Source organism: Euprymna scolopes, chromosome 22, assembly GCF_053919585.1.
Source record: "Euprymna scolopes isolate OS-2025 chromosome 22, ASM5391958v1, whole genome shotgun sequence".
Taxonomy (NCBI): Eukaryota; Metazoa; Mollusca; class Cephalopoda; order Sepiida; family Sepiolidae; genus Euprymna; species Euprymna scolopes.
In genome coordinates this window covers 3,528,255-3,550,879 of record NC_136503.1, presented here as the reverse complement: position 1 = coordinate 3,550,879, position 22,625 = coordinate 3,528,255, and the positions used below count along the sequence as shown (strand labels likewise).

The following is a 22,625-nucleotide window of genomic DNA, read 5'->3' as shown; positions in this document are numbered from 1 at the left end:
TTAAATACAGGGCAAACTGATGAGGTCTTCCAGGGAGTCAGAAAGCACTTCTTCTTAAGGCAGTGCTTAAATAGTTTCGTAAGTATGAGAGCAAGTTCTGGTTGAAGCTTTTTTAACACTATAATTGGGATGCCATCAGGGCCAGTTGCTTTACTGGAATCAAGGTTCTTGATTAGCTTGGCAACCTCATGCACTGATATTTGTATGTTACCTAGCTTGTTCTGTGTTATAGGAGGAAATATGGGGAGTTGATGGCCTTCGTCGCATAGGGTAGAACTAGCTGCGAAGTTCTTTGCAAAGAGTTTGGCCTTGTCTGATGCTGACGAGATGACCTCTGGTCCATTGATAATGGTTGGGATAGAATGCACACTTCTGTTCAGGATCCTATTTGTTATTTGCCAAAACTGGTGGGAACCAAGCTGCTGATCAGCTACCTTGGATTTAACAGACTGGGCATATAGCTCTCTTGCATTTTTTATTACTCTTTTACATTGGTTGCTGGCAGTCCTGAAAGCAGATTTAGTCTCAGTGCATCTATTACGTTGGTAGCTATGGAAAAAGTGATTTCTGTGAGCGATAGCAGCAGCACATTCTGGGGAGAACCATGGCTGGCTGTTAGGTTTTTGTTGGAATTTTTTAGATGGTATGAATTGGTCTATACCTACAATTAACCATTCGGTCAGATCTGATACTAAAGAGGACACTTCCTTTTTAAACATGGAGTGCAGAGGTAAATCAGATATGAATGTACGGAAGCTATCCCAGTCAGCCATAGAGTATCGATATACAGTACGGTGGAGGGGTACATCTGGAGACTTATTACATTTCGTTTTTATCTTAACTGATACAACGGAGTGGTCAGAGGATCCTAGAGGAGAATGAACGGAACATGAACATAGCTCAGGGGAAGTTGAGAGAAAAAGGTCTAGGAGGCTTGCATATTGACCAGGTGTATCGGGCACACGGGTGGGTTCGCGAACAATCTGAGTGAGGTCATAAGCAATGGCAAAATCATGACAAAACCTCCCCTCATCGTCTGTCTTATTTGAATGGGTCAGCCATTTCATGTTATGGATGTTGAAGTCACCACAGATGTGGATGTTAGCCGAGGGATGTGCAGACAGGATGTGGTCTATTTTCTCAGATATGCTCTTAACTAACTCCGCTGTTGTGGGGCTGATAGAGGGCAAATATAAATGCAGTGGTGTTAGCAAGTGCAACCCGGAAGCACATATAGGGTAAGTTAGGATCTTCTCTAGAGATATCCCTGCCACACAGGAAGCCATCTTTAATGTAGGCACATATTCCATGCCCATGGCGATCTTGGGGGTCAGATTTAGCTGTTAAATTAGAGTATCCGTTAATTATGAACTCATCTAGGGAAGTGGTCGGCCCTATTCCAGTTTCGCTTAGAAATAATATGTTTGGTTTTGTCTCCTGTAATTGGGTTTCAACCTCTGGAAGGTTGGAACGTAGAGCCCTGATGTTGGAGAAGGAGACCTGGTAGTAGGAGTCTACATTGGAAGATGGGATTCTAGGTTTATTCGAGTTTTTTTCTGGAGATATTTCATGTTGAGGTTTTGGGATTTGTGGAAACAGGTCGGCATATTTGGTTAGAGCAGTACAGAGAGGGAAAGTAAGAGAGAAAAAGACAGGAATTTTTTTTTTTTGTAGCACACGAAAAGGTAAAGCCGTAACAATTACCCACTAGTATGGTATTGAGAGGCCCCACCAGAAACTACTACATGGTCCAGATCCACTCACCAAATGGCAATACAGCAGTCCCAGTACTTTGCGCCTGCTGATAGGACAGCCTCCTTACTGGTTAATCCAAGGTTCGGGTCCCTGACTATCAGGCGGATAACGTCAACCCAGACAAAACGTTTACCTCCAGCACCCTTACTAGTGACATGGCTGCAAGGAATTTCCGACATCTCAGACTACTGTTCACCAAGTACTACCGACCTTTAAGCAGCTTTTTCTTCACCCTTTGTCAGAAAAATCACTCATTGAATGAGGACTAAGGGACAAAAAAGGAGAAGCGAGAGTTACTGGAGCTGCCGATAACACATCCACTGTATTATCTACTCTCCATTTAAAAAAAAAAGGGGGGGGGAATGGGTACAAGTGACTTATTTATATTTAAGTAGTAAGTCCGGTGCTAAGTTATCAATTCAGGACACTTTTGATGATAATCTCCCCTCCCATATTAATGGGTGGAAGTTTGTCGTTATCTATCTCGAGTTTGAATAATAGAGCTTATAATTAAAATCCAATAATTATCTTTTATCAATTTGTAAAGTCGGCTTAATATTAATTTACATGCGAGTTTAGATAATTATTCAAGGTTTTAATTTAGGAGGTTCGTTTTCATAGGTGACTTTTTCTTTGCTAATATCACTGTATTATATTTCGAATATAATAGAAAATAAGACTAACTATATTATATGGTTTGATTGGAAAGCCAGGAAGCAAGCATTTTCAATATAGGCAAGCTTGCAGTAATAGTATATATTAAGTATATTAATAAAATAAAGTCCTAACTTTATCTACTCTAATAGAGAAAAATAATTCCCGGCATTTTGTTTTGTTTTTTATCGCTAGTTTACTTTGTAGCATGGGGAGGTGACGAATAAGACAGGAAAGTAGATACAAATAAATACAAATACATAAATAAAACAAGAAAAACAAGTTTAAACAAGGTAACATGAAAAACATTTAGGATGAATTTTAAAAATACTTAACGTCCGTTTGCCATAATGGTACAGCGTCTTTTTGCCAACTGGCATATTGTGTCTTTCTAGAGCGTAAGAAGATTTCTATTTCCGGATAAATTGTGCACGTGTTCCTATCTATTTATAGAATAAAAGTCGTTATGTTCAGATTTGTTTTTATGAAGTTCCCTAACCCAATCCCCTAATACAGTTGTGTTCCTCTTTTTATTTATCATATTAATTTTTGTTCCATCCCACCCCCTTCTATCATTATCCCCATCCCCATTAGTTTTATTCTTCAGCTCTTTTTTGAATGCTGCAACATTGTTTCTGAATCTTTCTTTTAAAAAAAAAAAGCACTTCGTCGCTCCAAGATATACTTTCTTACTAACCTCACATTTGTACAATATTATTTCTAAGGTGTTCTACAATTTCAGTTTCTCTCTAAATTCTCCTGATATTGTTATTCCTTGTTTTGCTTATTTCTTGTTATTGCAGCTTATTATATTAGTGTTGGCTAAGTTGGCACAGGTGGAAAAAAGAAAGTTTTACTGAGTTCTTATTATTTTACTTAATCTATTCTCAGGTGAAATATAATTGAATAAACATATTTCCCCATAAATATATGTGTGTGTGTGTGTGTGTGTTCCATGCTAAACAACTGATGATCCCTTTAAGAACATCCGCACTATTATTGTTAGTTCATATAAGTAAAACGATTCAGAGATACAGGAAAATAATTGACTTACTGACAAAATAATTCTCTAGCTGTGGACATGAAAGTGTAACTAATCTTAGCTCTCGATTTAAAAGGGTTTATTTGCATCTAGCATGCAGGGCAGTAATTGATCTGTTATGGTGAGTCAGTCTTATGGGAAACGCAATCTCGTAGCTGCAAGGATTGGCGAGAGGTGAACTTAGCCGTATGCAAATTGGTTGGCATTTGCTGGCATAAAGGTGACGGTTGGAGACCACTTGGCAAATGATATGTAGCGAACTACGAGGCAGTGTTGCTATCGAGTGTGAAGATCAGTGAAGTTTTGAGGCAATTTTTTCTGTAACGAACTAATTTGTGAAGAGTGGGTTTTCCTTCTTCATCTTCCTTTACAGAAGCCCAGACTTTGAGGTGTTGTTGTCTTCACCGGAAACTGTGTCCTTCGTACCAAGAACTAAGACTTTTTGTATCTAACATAATGTGATTCCATCGAACTGTTCAGCACTCAATGTGTTAAAACTAAATTGTTTTGAGCTGAGGAGTCCTTTTCTTCCGGAAGTAGGCAGTGCTGGGCCGACACGTTCTCTTCCTATTGTTTTTTCCTGATTTACATTACTCTAACAAAGGACTTTTTTTTCTTTTAAGTTTTTTTTAATGGTTTTTTAAGAAAAATTCTAAGACTATATATAAAAATTCTAAGACTATATATAAAAAGAATTAAATAATAAATACAAAATCTGCACAAATTAAAATATATTAAGCATGCCCCCCCCACTAATCAAAGATAGGTGTATTTTAGGTCATCAGAAATGACGATGACTTATATATGAAAAATAAATGTAATTTTTTTATTTTATATGGATATTCGATTCCATTAAAATTTGAGATTTCTGAAAATCATTCCTATCATTCGTATATAAAAATTCTAAAGTAATCATTCTTTCTTTTTTTCTCTCTTTGCCTCCGTTTCGTTTTTGTGTTCACGTTTCTAGAAAATATCTTTTGACAGTTTGTTCATAGCACTGTTTACTGGTCTCGGCAGGATTACAGGTCACATGTTTAAATCGAACATCTCCATTCCTGTGAAATAATTATATTTGCGTTTCTCACTATATTTAATAAATTTGTTTCTTTTTCTCTATTCAAGCTGACAATATTGTCCCACGTAAGAATATACCAGCAAGATCACAAATATCGTTATTAGTGACCACTTGTAGTTTTTAAATATATATAGTTACGATTGAATTGTCGGCATCTCTGATCCGTGCATGTGTGTGCTGAGGAGTTCAATCATGAGATGACACTGTTAATCTTGGAAAATGAAGGGAAAAGAAAGAGGGATCAAGTATAAAAACGAGGTGTCAATAGAGATACGAGAGGTCAAGAGAAAACAAGGGAACAAATAAAAAACTGAGTTTTCAAAAAGAAAATACAAAGGATCAATAGAAAAACGAGGGATTAAGAGTAAAAAGAGGAATCAAGAGATATACAAGAGAAAATTGAAGAAACAAAGAAAAAACTAGGGATCAAGAAAAAAACGATGGAACAAAGAAATAACAGACTTCTCAAGAAAAAACAAAGGATCAAAGGAAAAACGAGGGATCAAGAGATTAAATTGTCACTATCTCTGATACTTGAAAGCGTGCGCTAAAGAATTCAATTCACATGAGATGACACTATTAATCTTGGAAAACGAAGATAAAGGGAAAAACGAGTAATCAAGAGAAAAACAAGGAATAAAAAAAAAACGAGAAATCAAGTAAAACAACAAGGAATCAAGTAAAAAAAAAGCAAGCGATCCAGAAAAAAACGAGGGATCAAGAGAAAAACAAGGGAACTAAATAAAAACGTGAGGTCCAGAAAAAATAAGATATCAAGAGAAAAGCGAGAAATAAGGTAAAATGTGATGGGTCAACAGAAAGACAAGGAAACAAGAGAAAAACGAGGGGTCATGTAAAAACCGTAAGATCAGGTGAAACAAAGTATTAATAGAAAAACAAGTGATAAAAAGAAAAACAGGGGAATCAAGAAAAAAAAAAACGATGGAACAAAGACAAAACAAGGATCAAGAGAAAAACGAGGAATCAAATGAGAAAAATGAAGGATCAAGAGTAGAACTAGAGATGAAGAATAAATGACAAGTCAAAAGAAAAACGAAGGATCAAAAGAAATATGTGGGAGCAAGAGAAAAACGATGGATTAAGAGTAAAAAAAAAAGGATGAAGAGAAAAATCAAGGATCCAGATTTAAGCCAGGGAGTAAGAGAAAAATGATAGATTAAATGAAAAACGAGGGCTCAAATGAAAAAAATGGGAATTAATGGAAAAACCAAAGGAAAATGATGGATGAATAAAAGGGATAAATAACAAATTAACAAAGAAAAAACAAGAGCTCAAGAGAAAGACAAGGGATCAAAAGAGAAAAATGGGATAAAAAAAAACGAGGGATCACGTAAAAATGAAGTATCAAAAAAGTGGGAACCAGAGGAAAAATGAGGGATCAAATGAGAAAATTGAGGAACCAAGAGAAAAGCAAGGGATCAGGAAAAAAAACGAATTTTTTCTGTACTCGATCCCACATTCGCTGCAATTGGTACGGCTAATTTGACATGGTATGACCTCTCATCCAATCTCCATCGCACAATGGCTTTCTTCCACTCCTTTCTGATCTCATACTATGTCTCCGGAGTGAAACGATGTTACTTTGTGACTGAAATAATGCTTTTGCTTCCTTAATCATCATCTTTAAATTTGAGGTTAAACTTCTGGTTTAAGTAGATCCTCTTTCATTGGAAAAAGTGTTTTTGCTCTTCTGGACATCAGTTTCTGTGCTGGTGATAATGAGACCCACAGTGGTATATTTCTGTGATTCAGCATCGCTAGTTATGGATCAGCCTTATCATCTATCGCTTTCCAAAAGAGGTTCTTTGGCATCTTTATCACAAATGCCACTTTTCCTGTTGCCTCGCTATCATAAGAACTGATATGTGCGTGCGTGTCTGTGCGTAAAACATCACGTGCAAAGGTGGAACATTCTTGGCTTTTGAACTGAAGTCTGTTATCAATTGTTTTCATTATTGCTTCCAATCGCCTATAATCGATCAATACTGTGACCTGTTGACTGAACATATACGCGTGAAACCGTTCACGTGTATACTACTACTAATAGTTCTTTGTCAATCTGTACATATTTGGTCTGTTTGTAAATGCTCAACTGATATAGACTAAAGGTTGACCTTCTTGTAGCAATGCAGCTCCCATGTCTTTTTTACTTGCATCACACTGAATGACCCACAGGATTTTAGTTCCTTCCCCTTTCTCAAAAAACATGTGAGGAGAGAACATAGTTCAGTCTTTGAAAAACTTTGAGAAAACCATACTCAGTCTTGTTTGACTACTTGAATGGATTTATCATCAATCAGATTCATCGGATTTTATAATGATTTTCCTGACTTTGTGTCGAATTGTAATTGACAAACAAAAATTATGTGTAAATTATGTGTAAAAATGCTGAACATGAAAGAAATGTGGCAACAAACATCGAAGGCCGAGTTCTTGCACACCAATGTGAGATGGTTAAGTTGAAGAAAATTCCTGCAAAGATTTCAAGAGCTCGTGCCATAGATTCCGTGAAACTAAACCTGCAGATTATAAACAACCATGAGCATCGTAACATGAGATGGCGACACAAGAGCAATTATGCACGCAGCTTGACAGTGCACGTTACATAAAACAAATTCACAAATGCTTTCAATACTTTGCTTGACTCAAGTCATTCGCGACATTTATGAGCGGAGTTTACTTCACTTGCTTTGAAAATTGCAAACTGTTTTACCTTCCAGATTAGATGATGAGATGCTGGCACGTCAAGCTGACATTTAGCTTAAGGGCAGAACTAATGAAAATCATTAATTACAGACTTATGTGCATGTACGTATAAAAATGATTATCAATATTTTTTTTTTCACCCCAAACAAGGCACATTGCAACTTTGATGTAGGGGGCTACTATCAGAGACATAAGCTATAAGGGTACTATGTAGGGTGTTTAGCAACAAGATGTCGGTTCACATCACATTTGAACTTCTACATGTCAGTACAATTGGGGAAGCAGGGAGCCGGAATGGAATTCCAAAGTCTAACGGTTCTGGGGAAGAAACTACTGGAGTAGAAAGCTCTCCTACATCTAGGGATCAACACTGTGTAGGGGTAGGATTTAGATACTTGTCGGGTTTGTTGAGAGGATACAAGTGCTTGCAATTCGTTGGAGCATTCACCATTAAAATACTTGTAGAACAGGCAGAGGGATGCAACATTTCGTCGATGGGACAGAGGCTGAAGTTTTGATGACAGTTGGAGACTCTCTTTTGGACCTCGTATAGGATCAAGAAACTAGTAGCAGATACACCAGCCCAAATGACAACAATACTCCATACATGGGTGAATGGTGGCCTTACAGAGGTATAGGATACTTTTGAGCATTAGTAGATTTCTAGCACGGTAGAGAGAGCCTACCTTCTTCACAGCGGTTCTGGCAATGCTCTCAATGTAAATGTTCCAACTCATGTTTCCTGTAAACGTTAGACCGAGGAGTTTAAAAGAAGTACTTTCAGATAATTAATCTGTCACCATTGCTATTGGTGGTAAAGAAGGTTTCTTGTAATTATTGAAGGAAACAAGTTTAGTCTTGGCAGCATTGAATGTGACCATCCATTTTTGTCCCCATTCCACTACAGATTGGAGGTCATCCTCTAGTGTTTTTGCCATTTCTTTAGATATGTGTTCATTTATTTTCCTGTCGTGCCTGTTATAGAGCGTGGTGTCGTCAGCATATATACCCATCTCAGAGGAAATTTTGTCGGGGAGGTAATTTATAAATATTAGGAATAGAAGAGGTCCAATGATAGACCCCTGGAGCACTCCCGCATTTATATCATATTGTTTAGATGTACAACCATCAAAGACAACCTGGATTTTTCTCTTATCAAAGAAAGATTTAATTATGTTTAGTATTCATCCAGTGATACCGTATGATATGATTTTCCTGAGATCTTCATGCCATACCCTGTCAAAAGCCTTTGATATATCTCTACCCTTCCCTGCTTTGTCCAGTGAATGGTATATATGTTCAGAGATTACAGTTAGGCTACTTTTCTAGTACAAACGGGCAATATATTTATAAATAATTCATTTTATATTTTTAGTCGATTGTAGATCATTCTGACTTGGTCATGTCATAAGTAACTCTCACACTGAAAAAGTGTGTGCATCTCTGGTCTCAACAAATGAACAAAAGAAAATGGAAAACAAAGGTTTTGATAAAGATCGAGACTTCGAAGACCTAGAAATACAGGAACAATATGAATATCTCAATTTAGCATGCCAAGATGAAATAAAAAATTGGCAGAGAATATGTACGCCATGTTAAGAAAATCTCTCAAACAAGATAACTGCCATTAACGAACTAGCCATGCTGTGATAACATACAACTTTAACATTATTGACTGGCCACAAAATGACAAAGAGAATGCAGAAATTAAAACACAGAATGTTGATACGGTATGGAATGACATCCAGAAACCAGGCTGTATCTACCCAGAGGAACAGCAGGTCTCCAACAAACTGACAATCAACATCATTCCACTATCGTGAGCACCAGACAATATCTGATGAGCTCCCAAAATTCAAACCTCAACGTGATACATTAACATAATCCACCAAGAGCCAACAGAACAATCTCCATCATGAAACTGACAAAACACTTTCAACAAGGCTGTCTTACAAATGCGACAAAATCAGAAAAGATGCTACAGAAATAGTCCTCCAAAAGAGTCTCCAAAAACACACCAACAGCAGGTCTCCAACAAACTGACAAAACACTTTCAACAAGGCTGTCTTACAAATGCGACAAAATCAGAAAAGATGCCTGCTACAGAAATAGTCCAAAAGAGTCTCCAAAAATACACCAAGGGCTTCCATTGCAAAAAACTGGATGACTGGGCCAACCAACAGCGTGCCTCTTCAAAGTCCAAAGTTTCAAATACCTTGGCTCCATTATCACTGTAACAGGCCAAGGTGAAGAGAATATTGGCAAGCGTATCAACAATGTCTGTGTCGCCTTCTGCTGCCTTCACACCTGACTCTGGTCCAGAAATAAAGCCAGACTCGGTATAAAAATGTGAATATACTAAGCTCTTGTCCGCTATTCTCCTATACGGATGAGAAACGAGTTAATGTCCTGCACAGACTGGAAGTTTATGACCACAATGTCTACGCCACATCTTTCAGGTCTGCTGGCACCAATTCATTCCAAACACAACCATCCGTTCAAACTGCCGGATAATATCCCTCAAACAGATCCTCCTTTCGAGATGTCATACTGTGCCACAACCACATAACCTCATCCATGTCACTATCAACCCAGCTCCACTCCAAGGTTGGAAGAAACGATGCGGTGGTCAACTGAAAATCTGGCTCGGTCGAGCAAGATGCCGATCTGATCCTGTGTTCTTGCCTCTGAGGAGTGCGTCACTGGAACCACAAACGGTTAGACCTGATATTGACATGCCGACATGCTTGAGCGGCGTCTATATGAGATGCAGAGAAGTCAGTTGGAGAAGCCCACTCAACAAACCTATGCTGAAACAACAAAAACCTACAAATGAATTCACCCAGGACTATAGAGAAAAGGAAGGCTCTAGAGATTGTCTAAAAAGAGGATCTTAAAAAAAATATAAGAAAAAAGAAAAACAGCAGTCTCTGCAACAACAAGTGCAGATTCTGCCACACAGAAGAGCGTGAGCCACCTGACACGCAGCTGTAAGGTTCTGCTGGTGGACAACTACACGTTGGAGACTGATATAACCGGACAGTTGGCAATAGATGTTTGGGGTTCCTTTTTCTATGTTTAACTCGTGTTCGTCTTGTTTTATTGTAGTGCGATCACATTCATCAGGTGACACAATTTCAAACGAGTTTATGGCAATAGCTTTTGGTAATTTTATAATCTTGACGCAAAAGTGTAAACAATTTAGAAATCAAAGATTGTTCCAAAAGTAAAGCCTCATATTTTTTTAACTCAAAAAGTTAAAGCTACAAAGATGAGAGTGCTACCATTAAACGAGCGACCCTTTGTTGAAAATAAACATCATACCACCGTTCTCAATAGTTTTGCCAGTGATGAATGATGGCTATGCATCGGCGTCCAGAGCAGGTTTTGTCATAGGAGGGTCATCCCAAAAATAAAACCTATTTTTTTTTTTTAATTCAAAAAGGTGAAGAGCTACGAAGACGGGAGTGGTACCATAAAAAGGTGTGACATTTTGTGCTTCAGAATTTATTTTTCTACATAGTCACCAGCATTCTCAATGCACTTTTTGCCAGGAATTCAATTCTGCATCTCTACTTTTGATGCACATCCATGGCAATAGTTGATTTCTTAGAGTCTAACACAGTCAATATCTGCAACAGGGAGATGAAACTTTCAGGTCATGAACACATAAGGTTAATCATCATAACAATGCAATTTGCAATCACCTCTTTTTTTTATGCTTTCCCCATTCATTCTCATAATGAATAAGAAATTAGGACACAAAGGGATGCCTATATATACTATAATTTGTAATAGAATATGCCATTTTTTGTGATTTTTTTTATTCTCAATTCTTGTAATTTTTTTATTTGTGATTTTTTTTTTTTATTTCTTGTGATTTTTTTATTCTTAGTTTCTTACTTTTTCTCATGATTTTATTTTATTTTATTTTTTTATTCTTCTGATTTTTTTGATTTTTTTTATTCTTCTGATTTTTTTGATTTTTTTTATTCTTCTGATTTTTTTGATTTTTTTTATTCTTCTGATTTTTTTGATTTTTTTTATTCTTCTGATTTTTTTGATTTTTTTTATTCTTCTGATTTTTTTGATTTTTTTTATTCTTCTGATTTTTTTGATTTTTTTTATTCTTATGATTTTTTTTATTCTTATGATTTTTTTGATTTTTTTTATTCTTATGATTTTTTTGATTTTTTTATTCTTCTGATTTTTTTGATTTTTTTTATTCTTCTGATTTTTTTGATTTTTTTTATTCTTCTGATTTTTTTGATTTTTTTTATTCTTCTGATTTTTTTGATTTTTTTTATTCTTATGATTTTTCGAACTTAAATTTTTGTATTTTTATAAAAACAAACTCTCCCCCTGTTTTTGTCCAAGTAACATATATCTGCTTTGATGTTCCAATCCACAAAACACATGCAAGACAAACTACATAAACGTATGAACAAAACATTCCAACCGTTTTTTCGACACCTGAACTTCTCTCTTTCAATGTGCTTGTTATTGTTGTACAATACGCTTAAACATGATATTTTAATTTATGCAAATTATATGAATTCATGCAAATTATTTTAATTTATGCAAATTATATGAATTTATGCAAATTATTTTCTTTTATGCAAATTATTTAAATTTATGCTAATTATATTATGAAAAAAAAAACAATGGTTATGTCATTCATCAAATTCCGTCTGTGTTTGTTTACAATATCACGTCAACTGATAGTTGGGCTTGACGAGGAATGCCCTGGAAAACTCACTTCTGATTAATGTTTAGTTTCAAAATATGCAAACAAATGATTTGCAGCAATTTTAAATGGTACCTTTTCTTCTTTTATCATAAATTGAACTAAAATTGTGAGGAATACCTGGACTTGAACAGGGGATCATTTGATCTGCAGTCGAATAATCTACCACAAAGCTATGTCTCCAGATTACAATAAATCTGTTTGTTTTTTTTAAGAAGAAATGATTTGCTGTAATTTATTATCTTCCTTGCCAGTGTAACATAGAATATTCCCATGCAAAAATTATTCTTATTAATAAGAAAGAAAAGCTATTTTTAAGATTGGACTTTTTTCGATTTTTAATACTTATCAGATGAATTTCTATATAAAACATATCTAAGAACACTGTCAGACATATAAATTAACTTTATGTGAAATTTGAAAAAGATAGGTTCCGAAACGGCTGAGCCTATGAGGAAGGAACTCACACACACAAAGTGAAACATGTATGCACATGTGCAACCAATAATGTTTGTATAATAAACAAACTTATATTCCAGCTCTGTCATGTATTGAGCACTCTTTAATAATCATGCGGATTTCATTGGATTTATATCTAGGAAACCAATCTATATATCATACTTTTGATAAAAATTCAATATGGCGTAATGGAAAATATAAAGGTAACTGCAGCTTCTCTTCCAATTTTCGGATTTTAATCATGTCAAATCATATTTTAATTCCTTTTGACAGATTGATTGTTGCTATTTCTTTTGATGAGTTAAGGACATAATAGATTCACAGATTGATATAATAATTAAGCGGTTGGTTTTGCGCTACGAAACAGATACTGTCAAGAATTGTATAAGTCAACTGAATTAAAGGAATAAATTATAAGATGGTCAACATCATGAATTTTGGAATATAACTTTTTGTCATCTATTCTCTATATTGCTCTGTAATTACATTGAGCTTTTTAAATAAGGATTGATATATAAGAAATTATTTCTACAGAAATATATATCTATATATATATATATTTATATATATATATATAATGTTTTGGTTTGTTTTCATTCTATATTTTTAAATTTAAGATACATTGTCTTCATCTGCGTCGAAACCACGAAGACATAAAGTAGTTAAAAAACTTATTATCCTGTCCTGACAACCAAGAGAAAAACAATATTTACAGAACACATTTTGCGCTTAACTCCAAAATATAACAAGTAAATTTTGGGTTCATAAAATTCAATGTCTGGAAAAACTGACTTATCTCAAAAAAAAAAAAAAAAAAAAAAAATTTGAATGAAGATAACTTCCCTACTAGTTGGATTTATTTTTAATTCTACAAAATTTTTAAGATTACATCAGTTAATTCAATTGTTGTCGATAGTTTAGTTTCAACTAGTTTAAAAAAAAAAAAAAAAAAACATTAACCAAAATTAATGTGTTATAAAAAAATATAATTTTTTAAAATTTTGTTTTTTAACTCATTTTTCGCCAAATATGAATACAATTTTGCATGATCAAGAAAATATGCTTTTTTTGTTTCACAGTTGCAAACCCATGTGTGTGTGACAGTGTGTCAGATGCAATAGGCTAAGAAAGCTGCAAGTCATCAAATCAAAATATAGGGAGGAAACTGCCAATTTATAAACTTTTCATAAAATGTACCTGTAAGTTAATTTGTCACATTCACGCTGTAATGAAATAATAAATAATTTTGTTTTGTTTTTTTCCAAAGGAGGAAATTGTTGCATAATGAAAAAGTAAATACAACCATTTTCATTTTTCCTAAAATATAATTTTAACAAAAACAAAGTTAAAATAACAAAAAACCAAAAAAAAACAAACAAAAAAACAATGTATAAAATCCATCCGGATGTATTACAGATTCGGATCAAGTTGAATTTGACAAAAAAAAAAAGTATTTTTATGTCAATAAGTTTGTACAGGAGTGTCAGAAGATATAGTATTGTTTGCACCAGAAAAAAGATTTCTGGATATCATCGACATCATAGAAAAAGGAAAGGGGGGGGGGTAACAGAAAAAAATAAACAGAACAATAAACAGGAAAAAGAACAAAAAATGAAACAGAAAAAAAAAACAGAAAAAGGAAGGAGAAAAAAACAGAAAAAGGAAGAGAAATAGGAACAAAAAAAACAGAAAACAGAAAAAAGGGGAAAGGAAAAGAAACAGATAACAGAAGAAAAAACACAAAACAGAAAAGGCAACAGAAAAAGAAACACAAAGGTACAGAAAAAAAAGAAAAAAAACAAAAAAGCAACAGGAAAAAACAACAAAAGCAACAGGAAAAAAACAAAAAAACAGGAAAAAAACAAAAAAGCAACAGGAAAAAAAACATGAAAAAAAAAACAAAAAGCAACAGGAAAAAAAAACAGAAAGCAACAAAGAAAAAAAACAGAAAGCAACAGGGAAAAAACAGAAAAAGCAACAGGGAAAAAACAGAAAAAGCAACAAAGAAAAAACAGAAAAAGCAACAAAGAAAAAACAGAAAAAGCAACAAAGAAAAAACAGAAAAAGCAACAAAGAAAAAACCGAAAAAGCAACAAGAAAAAAACAGAAAAAGCAAGAAGAAAAAAACAGAAAAGGCAACAGAAAAAAGGAAAAAAGGAAACAGAAAAAGGAAACAGAAAATAACAAATAAAAAAAAACAAGTGGGATTCACAGATTCGGTTGGAAGAATTTCACAAACCTAAACATCTTTGGTATCATGCATCAAAATAGTTGTAGCTTCAATCAACTTCATTTAATAAGAGAGGATAAAGAAAGAAAAAATTGCAATAAAAGAAATAAACAAAAAAGATAAGAAAGAAAAAAGAGGGAGAAAAAGAAGAAAAATAGGAAAGAGATTCCAACCAAATTGGAAAATCTACGTTTTAATCGTTCCATATATGGCGTTTATTTTATTGATATATATATATGGATATATTTATTCAAAAAAAATTTTTTTTTAATTTTTCAATTTTATGTAGAAAAGCTAAAAAAATAAATGTTTTGATTTTTTGTTTTGTAATCTGTGTAGCGGTGGTTTGATGCAATTTTTGATCTGCAGTTGCCACTGGTGGTGGTGGGAGGTTGAATACAGAAAGATCTTGAGCATCTCCAACTGAAGACTTGAAAAGATGGGAGGGGGTCTTGTTATGGTTGCCAAAGTCGTTGTCGTTTCCTGCCCACAAATGAGGCTAGCATCATCATATCAAAGGTCCTCATCACCAATCTCTTCGAATGCATTATTCTCCAAGACGCTCTGCAAATTTTGCCCCGATCGACTCGACTTAAAAGACACGTTTGCAAATTTGTCCTAAAACGAGAAAGAGAAGAAAAAACAAGAAGAATAAAACTTCCCTTAAAATCCAAAATAGGAATTTATAAATATATCTTGTTTTAAAATCATTTCATTTTTAGCAACGTCACCAGTTGCAAATATTAGATGACTTTTAGAAATTCACTTCCAAATTAACCAGTCTTTATCCAGATCTTTATATGACCCCTTTCTTTGAAGCCTATCCTTATCACTTCATCCCATGTTTTCCTTAGTGTTTTTATCCCAATTGTTCTGTATCTACTAACCTAAACACTTATTGATTCTTTCAATGTGACCAAACCAACAAAGTTTCCTGTACTGCACACATCTCCTTATATTTTCTAGATTTAATCTTCCTCTGAAGTCATCAGTCATGAAGATTCACATTACACAACCGTTGTATCATTCTCATATCATTTCTCTTCATGCAACACATGTCCTCAACCTACAATGGCAAAGTTTCACTTTCATATATCACACTTCACCACGGATGCTGGGTTAATAATGCTAACACTCTGCGGGTTAATAATGCTAACACTCTACGGGTTAATAATGCTAACACTCTACAGGTTAATAATGCTAACACTCTACGGGTTAATAATGCTAACACTCTACGGGTTAATAATGCTAACACTCTGCGGGTTAATAATGCTAACACTCTACGGGTAATGTTGATTGAATGCACTCCATCTACTCCTAACTCTCGTAATCATACCAGCAGCTCCCATGATAAGAAAAATATGTTTTTTATATATACCATACTTTGGGGTAATTGCGCTAACTAAAAAAAGTGCTCTTTATATGCGTGGTTGCCAAAAGAGCACTTTTACCTAGTTCCAAATACATATTTTTCTTACCAAACAGTTCTTTCAGCATATCAAAATTTTGGTACATTTTTTCCATACATAGAAACAATCAATTATCACTAATTTATATTGAATCTTTTCATGCATATACTCCTCAGAAAAATAGAATTCTTTTTGCTTAGAATGAAATATGCATGAAAAAAAAAAAAAAAAAAAAAAAAAGAAGCTATTTACATATGCAATACTGACTTCTATGGGATTTCTTTTTCTGACATTGTATTGTCACGCATATTTCTTTCTAAGGAACATTTTTAACAAAACAAATCTGGAAAAAATGTACTGAAGTTTTAATGCTGAAGGAACTACTTTGCATGAGAAATGAATATTTGGAACTTGGTATGTAGCTATATTCTTATTCTTTTATATATATATATATATATATATATATATATATATATATATATATATATGTGTGTGTGTGTGTGTGTGCTGCTATGTTTAACAAATATTGAGCTTCTAAACAAAAAGGATTGGTATACAAAAAGAGCAAAATATAATTGAAAAAGCATATTTTACCAAAAGAAATAATAAAATTACACACACAAACACACACATATATATATATATATATATATATATATATATAAACACACACGCACATATATATATATGATTATGATAATTGCAATGTCTTGTCAGACGAGTTCCACTCCCTCAGGTACTGAAAGTCCATGAGCCCGAAGATAACCTTAACTTTAGTCCTGCCGAAAAAAAAAAAAAAAATTTCACACGCACAAGCAGACATGACACTGAAGACGGTCACTGGTATATATACATATATATATACATGCACGCATGCATACACATATGCACATACATACATACATACAAATAACCCACATATATGCATACATACATACACATTACACATATACATACATAGACATACTTATACATAAACATACACAAGACGGTCATTGGCATGCATACACACACACATATATATATTTAAACGCAAATATACATATATACAGATACACACATCTGTAAACATACACATATATGTACATACACCATGAATACACATACATACGTATACAGACACACATGCATACATACAGATATACATACATACACATATACATACATACCTACACATACGCACATACACACACAACACTTACCTACATATACGTACACGTATGTAAATATGCACTCATACATACAGATATACATACATACACACCTACAAATACATACACACATATACATACATACATACATACGTACGTACACATACATATATACACACACTTACCTATATATACATACATGTGCGTAAATATGCACTCATACACACATATATGCATACATACACAAATGCATAAATACACATACACACGCCCATATACATACATGCACACATACACACAAACACACATATACATACATATAAACATAGATATACACACATACACATGTACATAAACATACATACACCTATACACACACACACACACACATATATATATATATATATATGTATATATATATACATACATAGATACATATAATAATGGCAGATCAATTACTACATGCTTCCAGCATTTCAGACCTACACGCGTCACAACTTTTCCGTCGCAATAGGACCGTTTCTTTTTTTTCTTATAGCCTGAGGGAGTATCTGTACCTGATGGTGTTACAGAGTTTTAGCTTTGTACGACAGCTAAATCTCTCTCTCGGTTCAAAATGTTGACATCCAGCAACAAGCAAGAGCAAGATAGCCAGCAACAAGTCAAACTGCAGACCAGCTTAATGCGGGTACTGGTCTTCCACTTTATGGTTTTTAACTCAGAGATTTGCTTCTCCTAGAGGGGTTGCCTTCACCACGGCTTACTGGAGCCCCCTCCACCCCGCATACACATGGAAATAAACACATGCATACATAGACGTATGCCAACATACGTGTGCATGCACACAGACATACACATGTAATCACGTAGAGGCACACATATACGCATATACACACACATACGTACACACACACATGCAAAATACATACGAATAAATAGTCCAAAAGTCATAAATAGTAAGTAAGTAAGTGATCAGCGATTGGACCATTTTTGTCCCTTTTCCTCTCTGCTTGGATTTTTTTTTTTTTTTTTTAAATAAAGTTTGATTCAAACTCCTTTTTTTGCAACACATGAAGATAAAATTAACAAATTGCAAAAAAAAAAAAAAAAAAAAAAAAATGAGTTTGAATCAAACATATATACACACACACACACACACACACACACACACACACACACACACACACACACACACACGTTTGTATGTTGAAGGGGATAGCTCCCGGTTATTAGTTAGAAACGAAATAATTAGGACCAAATATTATTATTGAAGGAGAATTCTGGAATCGAATGGAGTTATTAAAAATTAAAATGAATAAATTTTTGTTAGTTAAGATACGATTCCAGGAATGCAGTAGATTATCCAGTGTAGTTGGGAATGCAAGTTAGAAATCATTTGTACAACAACAGTAGGTAAACAGAAAGTTGTGTTAATTTAATTTGGATCAAAGCAGGAACAATGGAATCAAAGAATGTCCACAGAGAAAATCTGGGACTTGTGTTGAAAAATTAAAAATCCCACTCCCACACACACGTTTTGAAGTGTTTCTACATATTTTTAAAATGTTTGGAACTTTGAACCTCACCCCCACCCCATTTCCCCTTTCTTCCTTCAACCAACCACCAAACTTGAAAAAATGCTAATGATTACATGTCACTACGTCACCAAGAAGTAGGGTCTCATTTTGAGTTAAATTTTTATAGAAACGTGAACTCCACATGTTAAAATGTTAAATTTTAATTATTTAAAAGAAAATTCCCTCTTTTATCTTATCTTTAAAGCCGTTGAAACGTATTAGCAAAAAAAAAAAAAGTAGGTTTGGATTTCTGTTTAGGAGGTAAACTACACTGGGCTGAGTCGTAAAAAAACAAATTTTTTTTTTAAAATATAAATTGATCAAGTATTTTTTTAAAAAATGTAAATTGATAAAGTATTTTTTTAAAAAATGTAAATTGATAAAGTATTTTTTTAAAAAATGTAAATTGATCAAGTATTTTTTTAAAAAATGTAAATTGATCAAGTATTTTTTTAAAAAATGTAAATTGATCAAGTATTTTTTTAAAAAATGTAAATTGATCAAGTATTTTTTTAAAAACTGTAAATTGATCAAGTATTTTTTTAAAAACTGTAAATTGATCAAGTATTTTTTTAAAAAATGTAAATTGATCAAATATTTTTTTTAAAAATGTAAATTGATCAAGTATTTTTTTAAAAAATGTAAATTGATCAAGTATTTTTTTAAAAAATGTAAATTGATCTAATATTTTTTTTAAAAATGTAAATTGATCAAATATTTTTTTTAAAATGTAAATTGATCAAGTATTTTTTTAAAAATGTAAATTGATCAAGTATTTTTTTAAAAATGTAAATTGATCAAGTATTTTTTTAAAAATGTAAATTGATCAAGTATTTTTTTTAAAATGTAAATTGATCAAGTATTTTTTTTAAAATGTAAATTGATCAAGTATTTTTTTAAAAAATGTAAATTGATCAAGTATTTTTTTAAAAAATGTAAATTGATCAAGTATTTTTTTTAAAAAATGTAAATTGATCAAGTATTTTTTTTAAAAATGTAAATTGATCAAGTATTTTTTTAAAAAATGTAAATTGATCAAATATTTTTTTTAAAAATGTAAATTGATCAAATATTTTTTTAAAAAATGTAAATTGATCAAATATTTTTTTAAAAATGTAAATTGATCAAGTATTTTTTTAAAAAATGTAAATTGATCAAGTATTTTTTTAAAAAATGTAAATTGATCTAATATTTTTTTTTAAATGTAAATTGATCAAATATTTTTTTTTAAAATGTAAATTGATCAAATATTTTTTTAAAAATGTAAATTGATCAAATATTTTTTTAAAAATGTAAATTGATCAAGTATTTTTTTAAAAAATGTAAATTGATCAAATTTTTTTTTTAAAAATGTAAATTGATCAAGTATTTTTTAAAAAATGTAAATCGATCAAGTATTTTTTTTTTAAATATAAATTGATCAAATATTTTTTTTTAAAAATGTAAATTGATCAAGTATTTTTTTAAAAAATGTAAATTGATCAAGTATTTTTTTAAAAAATGTAAATTGATCAAATATTTTTTTTAAAAATGTAAATTGATCAAATATTTTTTTTTTTAATTTAAATTGATCAAATATTATTTTTAAAAATGTAAATTGATCAAATATTTTTTTAAAAATGTAAATTGATCAAGTATTTTTTTAAAAAATGTAAATTGATCAAATATTTTTTTTAAAAATGTAAATTGATCAAGTATTTTTTTAAAAATGTAAATTGATCAAGTATTTTTTTTCTACATTAGAAAAAAATTTTTTTGTTTCTTTTGTTTGAAAACAATTCCAACTTACAACGAAAAATACAAATAATCAAAAATAAATAATTTTGGACATGAAAAACGATTTTTTTTTTAAATCGAGTTCTAGTTTTAATCACGCACAACTTGGGTAAAGAAAATATTTTTTTAAAAACATAGTGCACTTGAACATTTGGCACCTCCTTGCAATATTTCCTTTTCAACGATTTCTGTGGATTATTGGACACTAAGCTACCAGATTATAAAAAAAAAATTGAAAAGAAATCAATATTTAAAGATTTGGAAGAGGGTTCAGTTTCACATACAACGTTCTAGTAAATCGACCTTCCATTTTCAGAACAGATTTACAGCCTCGATTTGACATTGGCTCCTTCATTCCCCCCCCCCCCCGCCATTATTATTATTTTTTTTTTTTTTTTGCAACTTTTCACTTTGAGAAAAGTTCAATCTGCCACCTTTCCGTCATTTTTCATTTATTTACGACTTTTTAAAAGATGTTTTTGCATTTAAGGACCCGCGCTATTTTTTAAATAGTATTTTCAAGTTAAATTCAAGTTTTACGATATTCTTTTTTAGTAAATTGTTAGGTGAAAGTACAGAATAGTTACAAAAAACAAAAACAAAACTCCCCTCCCCATGTTAAATAATAGGTTTCTAAATAATGTTATTATTTGAGTGTGGGTCGTTAAATGCAAAAGTACCTTTTTTTTTTTTTTTTTTTAAGTAATTGCACATGAATTCATGTAAACAAAGAGGGAGAGGGCTGAAAAATACTTTTATATAAGAGGAGTGGAATCAGTTGAAACAAAAAAAAAAAAAAAAAATGAAAAGAAAAAATACAGTATGCATATTGTCTTATCATTATTTGTTGTTAATCAATAAATTTTGCCTATATCGTCTGTATGTATCAAGTGTTTGCGCAAAACCGGAGATCCTAAACCGGACTCTTAAACTGGAATTCGAAGGACGGTTTAAACACCAAAGCAAGCAAGCAAGACGATTTGAGTTTTATAATTATATAGGTATTTATACATGCATACTTCCACACACTAGATAAATATCCCCCCCAAAATAAAATTCCCTGCACAGAACAGTTTTCCATCACTTTTATATCCGTCTTAGAAATGGATAAAAGTAAGATATAAATGATGCTGAAATGTCTACAATCCTTATTATTGAAGGGACACAAGCGCAATGAGTTCATCAGAGCAAATTCCATTAAAATATTTGTAAAATAGGCACAGAGATGCAACATTGCGACGATGGAACAGAGATTTCATGAATTATAGAAAAAAAAAAAAAATTAATTTTTGGTTTAACATAAAAATTGAAAAGAAAAATTTGAATTTTAACCATTTCTTTTTTAACCAATTAAAATATTTTTTTTACAAATTAACTCAAATTCAAACAATTTTCCATTAATAATCCCTTTTTTACCCATAATAATAATAAAAATAATATTTTGAAGAAAACTGCTAATAGTTGAAGGTCACTCACGGAAATTTTCTTAACCGAATCTACGGCTTTGTCAATTGCGCTTTGGTCTTCATTCTGTAGATGAAAATAAAAAAAAAAGATCAACAATTAAAAAAATATTAAAATGGTCGCAAAACAAAATAACTTTTCAACTAGAAAAGAATCTAATCTAGACATAACCGCATCTTAATTATTATTTAATTAATATTTACTGAGAAATAAGTCCCGCCATCCTTTTTAAAATGGCAGCTAAATTCTTTTAAAGAATCTTGTTATAAATTTTTTACCACTTCGTCTACACAATTAGTTTGGTCTGGTTTGACTTTTTTTCTTTTTAAAGCAACTATTAGGATTATTTGATTCCATTTGCCATTAACTGATAGTTGAACTTTTTTTTATCCCCCCCCCCCAATGGTAGGGCTAATATAAAAGTCCATGCCTTTCATAAGTGAATATAACGGATCCAGATGGGAGAAGTTTCTTGGATATTTATTTGCAGACTGTTATTCTTATCTTCATAGTTGTTTCGCCATGCTTCTACCAACTCATCCTTTGGCCTTCTTCA

The 22,625-nt window shown here is 32.3% G+C and overlaps 1 protein-coding gene across 2 annotated transcripts in view; it reads right to left on the bottom strand.

The window, feature by feature from the left end:
* Positions 1-14,879: 14,879 nt before the first annotated feature.
* Positions 14,880-22,625, bottom strand: part of LOC145243849 (sorting nexin-17-like) — a 169,557-nt gene continuing 161,811 nt past the window's right edge. For both annotated transcript variants that reach the window (XM_080106879.1, XM_080106880.1), the window contains 2 exons: positions 22,082-22,135; positions 14,880-15,310 (listed from right to left, as the gene is read on the bottom strand). In XM_080106879.1, the coding sequence (XP_079963005.1) occupies positions 15,206-15,310; positions 22,082-22,135 (159 nt within the window). In that variant the 3' untranslated portion in view covers positions 14,880-15,205. The remainder of the gene's footprint in view (positions 15,311-22,081; positions 22,136-22,625) is intronic.